Source organism: Conger conger, chromosome 7 (genome assembly GCF_963514075.1).
Source record: "Conger conger chromosome 7, fConCon1.1, whole genome shotgun sequence".
In the NCBI taxonomy this organism is placed as follows: Eukaryota; Metazoa; Chordata; class Actinopteri; order Anguilliformes; family Congridae; genus Conger; species Conger conger.
Window position 1 is genome coordinate 15,035,357 of NC_083766.1, and position 8,825 is coordinate 15,044,181.

Sequence of the window (8,825 nt, forward strand, 5' to 3'; positions counted from 1 at the left end):
CTAAACGATCAAGTATTTAGGCCGATTATACCACAGGAAGTGATTGCATCATTAATCAGAGTGAGACTGACTTATTCAGACTGAGGAACTTGCAGCACCCACACAAAAACTACCAGTCATTCAGGCCATACTGTATTAGCTGATAAGATCTTCAGAAACACCAGTGCTGCCCGTCTCCAGCCACTCCAGGCGGGTGTTTCAGGGTGATTGAGTCATTCATTAACGCTACACATTGTAGTCCTGGAGGGCTGCAGTGTCTGCAGGTATTTGTGGTTTCCTTTCAATCAGCAGCCAATTAAGGCCTTGAGAACAAGGTGTGGACTCTTTAGCCAATGAAACACTTTGAAATGTATCTCTTGTGCTGAAACACACCCAAAACCAGCAGACACTGCAGCCCTCCAGGACTGGAGTTTGACACCTTATTTTGTTAGCCTAATACACATCTATGGAGTTATTCTGGGGCATTAAAATAGAGTAATGACAAGATTTGTAAGCAAAATGTCAAGTGTTCAAAAGAAAAAATTGTATTCGAGTTCTGTAATTGCTTATGCAGTCAATAAGCTGACCATTTGCATGCATTTTTCCCTGCCTTAGCTCTATTTTATTTTTTTCATTGCTTCAGTCTATTTTCTGCTTACGGAGGGCAACTGCCCTCTACTGGCTAAAACATTGCATTGCAGCTCTTCCTGCAACTATTTGGAAAAAACTCACATGTTAATTTGAATGAGGGCAGAACCATCTTTATTTACAAAACACTCAAAGCCATTTAAAAATAGCAAACAGTTGTCCATTATTCAAAGGTTATTGGACCAAGCGACAGTGACATGATAAACTGTAAAATATTTACTTACATTTATATGGACAGACAAGAACAAGACACACTTCAATGATTCGACCCGCTTATAATGGCAGATGGCCACACAAAAACTGGAATTGAAAAAATTTAATTCCACATTCTGGTTTCATGGAAATACTGCTTTTCTTGCAAGCGTGACCTATATTTTAATTTAATTATTTTACCAGAATTATACAATGAGCATAGTACAAATGCTATAAAATTATATGTATAAAATTTTGAACACAAAGCCATTATCTAATTACAAAATTTTCTTAATATATAAAACAAGTGGTATAACAGGATAAATATTTACAATGTCTTTCCAACTAATCTATTCAGTTTTTTTTTTCTTTTTTTTTTTCCCCAATATACATTTTGGTTCACTTTAAGGCTTCCTCTAGTTTCTGAATATCCACAACAGGAATTTTTGCCACTTCAAAGAAGACACTGTAGGGAGAGAACAGATGCCCTTTGTTACAGACAGTAACATGCAGTAACTCTCAGAGAGTACATCAAGTTAGTTGGTTGCTTCAAGTTAAACAAATAAAGAAAAAGGCCCTGTTGAAGACTGCACGTACACTAATCTTATTAGCTCAACAACAAATAGTTATCAAAAGCAGGGGAGTTTGGGTCCTTACTTGTGGGAGTACTTGCTTCTCACAGCTTTCAGCTTGTCATCAGAGGGGCAGGCCACAATGGAGTGGAGTTTCCTCACTAAAGGGCCCAACTCTGAAAGAGTGTATCCTGTGTGGAACTCCAGAATGGGTGTCTGGGGGGGGGGGGGGGGGGCAGACTGAATCAGTGCAGTTCTCAGCCCAGCTTTACAGCAGCACATGTGGGATCCCGTGAGGGTTAACTGGCATACATCCCAGAGGGAGAAACAAGAGTGGTGTCAGGCAGGCTCTTCCTTACCCATCCTCCCAGACTCTTCATGGTGAGAGCCAGCAGCAGGCAGGCGCTGGCCAGGCAGGAAGCTCGCTCGGGCACCAGCTCCACCTCCAGCAAGCTCAGCTCACACGCATACCGCGCCAGCGTGAGAGTCTCCATGTTAGCACGGACACACTGGGGAGAAGGACCTCAGGTAAATGACCACCCCAAACAGGGGACCAAAAACTACTTGCTTAGTGACATGTTTCAAAGCTTCCAAACTTTTATACCTTCGCCAGCTAATTAAAAATAGCATTTAAGAGTTTTACCTGCAGATACGGTATTCTGAGTTGAAAAGGTTCAGCTCAGGGTACATAAACCACTTAACCGCTATTAGATCAGAGCAGCCGTTTGATTATCACAAAAACCTGATCTGTAATACAGCCAAGCACTTAAAAAAAAGAAAAAAAAGAAAAAAAGAAAATGTGTAGATGACATGAATCACTTAACACTGCAAAATGTGTAGAAAATGCAAATAACGTTTGTAAAAATACGTTTTTTTAACCATATACATGCTCATTCGGGGGGGTGAGACATAATGCATTTTAAGCGTAAATTGCTCAAATACCCAAATACAGATTTAAGACAATACTGAAGTTACCACAAAAAAGAAAAGAAAAGATCCAGTGGAGGCGGCTTGGCTAGCTGATTGTTGGCTTCTGTAAAAGATGCTCTTGCTTTCCAAGAGGACACAATGTCAAAGATGAATGTGGAGTTCTTTGTTCAGGCACTGCTAATGGTCTAAAGTGATGCATCATGACTGCTAATCCAAGCATTTCCCAGTGTCTCATACTGATTCTAATTTCAGTCCAGTCACCCTGGCCTAATCTGAAGACCTTTGTGTATGTGTGCCTGTGTGTTATACGTATTCCATGCAAAACAAAGTGAGCTCCATAATGTTTGGCACAAAGGCCTTTTCTTCCTTTTAAACACATTTTGGTTTCACCACATATAAATGAAAGCACTTAATACACCAGTGTTGCAACTGCCTATTGGCAGTTTTGGAAAAGTTGAAATGCCAGAATCACACAATTTTGCCAACATAGCCAGCTTCTCCATTTTGTGCTGTCAATATAGTCAATATAGGGAAAGATTATAGATAATTGAGAGTTGTTCGTTTACAAACAACCATTTCAGGACGTCACATAACATTAGAAAACTAGCATTAAGAGAGCTGACTAATATCTTGATATAATGTTAATGTACTTAACATTATACACAAAACCATTCACATGTACACAAAACCATTCACAGTTATATCAAATGCCAGTTCACAAATTATTTACCCAGACCATGGTATAATCTAACAATTAAATTAACTTCCTAATTTGAGGGAATAGGTTTTGCAGTGTCTGGTCTTTGTGAGAACAATTTGCGATGGTTTGTGATTCCTTGTGTCTGTTTATTTACATCTATGTTTTGTTGTGTAATATTAAATCTGTTGGCCAGTTGTAGATTGTATGGTGTGTATGGCGCCCCACCCAGGTATATGGCCACCAGCCGCCACTGATCGTTAGCCTACCTCAGCTTGAGCCTTGCATAAACACGCATGCCTCTCATGTGTTAATTTAAAAAAAAAAAAACTCCCATGTAAACAATTATTAGTACAAGATCAAAATTTGAAATGTCATTCTAACACATCTTGCCTGCTCAAGTTCAACAAATTTGACAGCGCTTCAACCTACAGCAAGACAATGAGACCCTATACCATAGACCAAGCCTACTGCTTAAGCAAGTATTTCATAGTGAAAACTGAAAAAATTCTTGACTGAAAAAATCCAAAATGAACACGCGTTTCATAGGCTGACAAGAAAACATAAGGCAATTAGCCCTTTAAACAAGCAGGAGCTGAAGATGTTGTACTGACAGCACAGCCCTGGCAGAGCATGTCTAGAGAAGACAGTAAGCATCTGGTGATGTCTCTGGGTCACAGATTTCAATCAGGCATTGCATTAAAAGGATATGCGAGTAAGCACTTTCATTTATATTAATATGTCCCAAACCTTTCGGTGCCCTTAAATAGAGGGGCTATGTATAAAAAGTGCTGCAATTTCTATGGCAAAAACAAAGTGTATAAAATTAAATAAAGCCAATAATGTACATTGATTGATTACAAAAGTTCAGTTCAAGCAGCAGCGCTCACCTTGGCGTATCTACGGAGGAAGAGGTATGGTACTGGGATGCTAATGTCGAACTTCAGCGTCTGCAGAATGTTGACCTCCATGGCGATCATTTCCTCGCGCTTGTAGGCATCATCACAGATGTACAGGAAGTCGTCAATGCAGGGGGGACTGCGCTCCTAGTGAGCGAAGGTGAGAACATCAAGGTTGAGAGAAACCCAACAAATGGGTTAAAACATTTAGCAGCTCAAGGAGAAATTAAACCGCTTAGAACAAGCAACATCTTTTATGGAAAAATACAAATAAAATAATAAGCACAGGGTTTGGTGTTGGGCTGGCCATAACCACCCCCCCCCCCTCAAATTCTGGCTTTCACAAGAGAAGACCCTTTGCCATTAGTCTCTTACCTCAAACTTGGATGCAATGAGCATGGATGTAGAACCAATAAGCTGCAGAGACTCCCTGAGGGCCACAATGGAGGACAGGTAGTGGTCAGTCAGCTTCACAGCTAGATACAGCGTCTCATGGTTCAGCTCGAAGTTCTCCTGTGTGTGAAGCAGGGGGGAGCACGATGTGAGGACTAAGCAGCCGTGGCCAACCTGACAACTAAGGTAGGGACGGAGAATGAAACAAACCAGCGTCACCATGATTCCTTTCACTCACCTGGACCTCAACCATCCAGTCCACCAGAATACCCCTCATGTCCTTATTCAGGTCAGGTTGTGTGTGCATGTAATCCTGCAGGACAAATTTCTCCTGGACAAGCAAGGCAAAGGAAGGGTTATTGTATGAATCATCCCTTCTCACTGCCAAAAATCAAGGTGGAATCCTTTGAATCCTTTGAGTTGGGACAGATGTCCTTTGCATTATGACTTAAGTCTCTAAGGTAGAACGTCCTTTCAATTGAACAGACAGGTCCTTGTATTGAAGTTTATTTAATCAGTATACAGTTCACCATGCTATCTGGTGGCTAATGAAATGGCCTGAGCTACTTCAGAGTGAAATAGCCTACTGCGCAACACATGCGGTGCATGCAGCTAACATTCAATTATGGCAAGGAAAAAGTTCCATGTGGGAATTCTTCGAGAACATTAATGACAAAGAAGTAAAATGCAAATAGTACGGCACCAAGTTATCGTACCACAAGACTAAAAGGACATTGCACTTGGATTTAAAAGCAAAGAAATTGACTGAAATTCTGCAGTCACAAACCATAAAGCGGTTCCTACATGATCAGCGTCAAACTCTATGTTCACCACCAAGTAAAGCGCTGACTACATGAGGAATTGAGTGCCGCCAGTTGTTGAAACTTGACGTCATCCATCCAGGAAGCCATTAGTTTGTTCAACAGTAATAAGCCACAAAAATGTGTGATAATAGTAAGTTGTAGGACCAGTGTAAAGTCCAAACTAGCAAGCTATGAGGTACTAAATCAAAATCAGCTAAATATTCTCTCTCAATAGCCATAGACTATTCAAAAATAATTTTGGCCTGTCAGGCACATCCCTACCACAAAATAACAGGATTGATCAATCAACTAATCCCAATCCCGCCCCCCCCTCCCCCCTGCAATTCAACATTTGAGCGAAAGCTGACCTCTCTGCACTTCAGATAGTCAAAGACCTCCTTGGCATATTCTGAAGTCATGCAGCAGTCCCCACGGTGCTCCTTATCAATGTCAAACTCCTCAGGTACCTATGAAGAGATGTGGTAGGGGGGCGGGGTTAGGAGGAAACTTTAAACATTAAACCAAAGCAGTAGGGTCCCCCTGTGCCCTTGACAAAAGCACGTATGGCTGCGTACTCTCGCCATCATCCAATTACTTTGGATGAGTAATTTCCTCCCTCTTCTCCTCGGGTGATGTGAGGCTAGTTGTCAAGTGCAAAATGACCGTTGTGCACCGCCAAGGTGTGACATCAGGGGAGACGAGGCAAGAATTTTGGCTTTTATTTCCTGGTATTTACACCTAAATGTGTTAAACTACTTTGAACATAGCACCTTTGGTATCAGACCACCTAATCTTTAGGTGAGCAAAAGTATTGGAACAGAGTATTTAAGTAAATAACACTTGCAATCCCTTGCTTGCAATAACTGCATCAAGCCTGCGACCCACTGACATCACCAAACTGTAGCATTCTTCTTTTGTGATGCTTTTACTGCAGCCTCTTTTAGTTGTTTGTTTCAGGGGGGTTCCCTTCAATCTCCTCTTCAGGAGGTGAAATGCATGCTCAATTGGAATAAGGTCTGGTGATTGGCTGGACCAGTCTAAAACCTTCCACTTTTCTCCCTAATGAAGTCCTATTGTGTTGGCAGTGTGGTTTGGGTCATTGTCTTGCTGCATGATGAAGTTCCCCCAAATTAGTTCCAATGCATTTCTCTGTCAGTTGGAAGACAGAATGTTTCTGAGTTAATCATGCAGTTACATCAATAAAGATTAGTGAGCCCACACCAGAAGCAGCCACGCAAGTGCAAGCCATGACACTTCCTCTGCCGTGCATCACAGATGAGCTTGTATGTTCTGGATCATGAGCAGATCCCTTCTCTCTCTACACTTTGGCTTCCCACCACTTTGGTAGAGGTTAATCGTAAAACTCTGTTGGCTCATCTCTGTACTTTTTTGCTAATTTTAATCGTGCCTTCCGATCAGGCCTCTATATAGTCTTCTTCAAGCAGTTGATTGAGATACCTTCACCCCTGCCCTATGGAGATTGTTTGTGATGTTACTGACTGATGTTTTGTTCTGATGTCTGTTTCCTTCAGAGCTCTCACAATGTTTGTCATGAACTGCTGTTGTTGTTTTCCTTGATCGACCTGTTCGATGTCTGTTGCTCAGTAAGCCTGCAGTTTCTTTCTCAGGACATTCCAGGGTGTTGTACAAGCTATCCCCAATGCATCACCTAGGTGGGTGCTACACATTGCCTCAACCACCACCAATGTGTAGCACCCACCTAGGTGATGAATGGCAACCATTTTACCACAGAACGCTAGCTACACTTCAGCTGAGGCAGAGAGGAGCATTTTTTATCTATGAAAGCACTTTAGCGTTGGAAAAGCGCTATACAAATCCATCTATTCAATGAACAGCAGAATCCGTCCTCACCTGCCATGGTTGATCCTTAGCAGGTTCTTCGGATGGGGATGCTTTGGGTTCTTGTACAGGCGATTTCACCAGTTTAGGCGAATTCACCAGTTCAGGCTGCCCCTCTGAGCTAAGAGAGTTTGACCTACACCAGGACAAAACGGAGAGCAAAAACAGATTGAGAGGACACGTAAAGACAAATAGCTGGCAGATACGTTTTTCATTGTGAGAGTATTCTGTTAACAACTAAGGATTATTAGCAGTGCATAGAATTTTTATTTGCATGTTTATAACCACTACAAGTCTAATTTATTTATCCAACCTTAAACTGCCATTAAGAGTTTAATATATTGGGCAATATGCTTCAATGAGACAAATAACCTTTCACAAAATATGAGCGCACCCTGAAGACGATAAGAGGGGAAGCAAAGAAATATTATTATTATTATTATTATTATTATTATCATCACTTCTTGAGGTTGGCTTCATTTTTCACAGCAACTGTACTGCTCTTCTGAATCTTCTTAGTGCTCTTCTCCTTCTTTGTATGGTTGCTGGCCTGGATCTTGTTAGCCTGTTAAAATCGATTAACATGATATCACGAATCATATTTCCACTGGAGTGCCACCATCTTTTATGCATGTGAGCAAACGAAAAATAAACTCAGAAGTGTGCATGCTTGGGCCCTGTCCAGGAAAAAAAGGGTCATTCCCATTGGCATTTTGGGTTTCAAGCCGCCTGTTTGACTTACAATTCTGATGGCCATCATCGTCAAAACACAGCCTAGGTTGGGTAAATTAAATGCATGATTTTATTTTCTTCCGCACAGTTCACAACCAAAAGGAAAACCTATCCGTACTTACATTGGTGATGTCAACAAAGGCTGATCTTTTCTTAGGTGCGCCCTGAGGAGATGAGGGGGATCTCTTAACATGGAAAGCGTCTTCCTGTAATGCATAAGATAACAGAACGTGAAGTGCGCAGATTATGCTGCTGCCAGATATACTCCTTCATACTGTAATAGCAACGACCATAATCTAACGTATTACAAAATTATTTACTTTGGGCATCAGAAGACTGATGTCGATCAAAGTCTATAGAAGCGATTAACCAGATAACATGACTTAAAAACAATCGTGGCACAAATAATAATATAATATTGCCATAGCAATGATGACAAATTAAAACCCATGAAATTCCAATCAAGAATGATTTAGATAACCCACCTGGTTCTCCATCCCGGGCACATTGACATGGTGTTTAGGGATAGAGGCACTTGGCTTTCTCCCCCTTGGAAATGGCATTTTCACAAGACGTTCTCTATAAATGACAAACAATCGTTTCCTGTGGATAAAGGAATTGTATTGATTAGCAACTAGCTAGCTACATTTGCACGCCACAGCCGTTTCGATAGTTAGCTAGCTTGATGGCAGTGAGGTTACATTCATTGTTAGCCAGTGTAATTGATCACTATCCAAAAGCGGGAGAGAAAGCTTATTTTTCAGGCACATCGAAACGTAAGATTAGATAACTAAAGCGACAAGACATAACAACTGAACAACTTTAGCGAACCAGCGTAGCTAGCTAGCAAACAAGCCAATCCTCCGCATTCCCAATTAGCTAGCAAATCTGCTCTAAAATTATTGTGAGAAGCAATTGAATAACAAAATAATGCCTGGAAGACGAACAATCCGGCGATAAAACAACTATTATCTTACCTTTTACGACTAGCGAGATTCTTTAATTTTCTTTTGTAAGGCTTTATACAATGTTCAAGCTAGCAATTACATACCACAAAGCACCTATTGCTCGCATAAGGGCGTTTTGAAAGTGCGTCGAAGCTGAGACATCAGACGATTGG

General features: G+C 41.1%; 1 protein-coding gene across 1 annotated transcript; it reads right to left on the reverse strand.

Moving 5' to 3' along the window:
- Nucleotides 1–714: 714 nt before the first annotated feature.
- ccnb3 (cyclin B3) lies at nt 715–8,825 on the reverse strand. Its single transcript, XM_061249304.1, has 12 exons — nt 8,683–8,825; nt 8,191–8,308; nt 7,828–7,911; nt 7,435–7,538; nt 6,986–7,109; nt 5,482–5,580; nt 4,549–4,641; nt 4,293–4,430; nt 3,909–4,064; nt 1,751–1,900; nt 1,477–1,607; nt 715–1,285 (listed from the first exon to the last, which is right to left on the reverse strand). Exons 2-12 carry the CDS (start codon nt 8,266–8,268, stop codon nt 1,219–1,221), a joined length of 1,224 nt encoding a protein of 407 aa, XP_061105288.1. The 5' UTR covers nt 8,269–8,308; nt 8,683–8,825; the 3' UTR covers nt 715–1,218.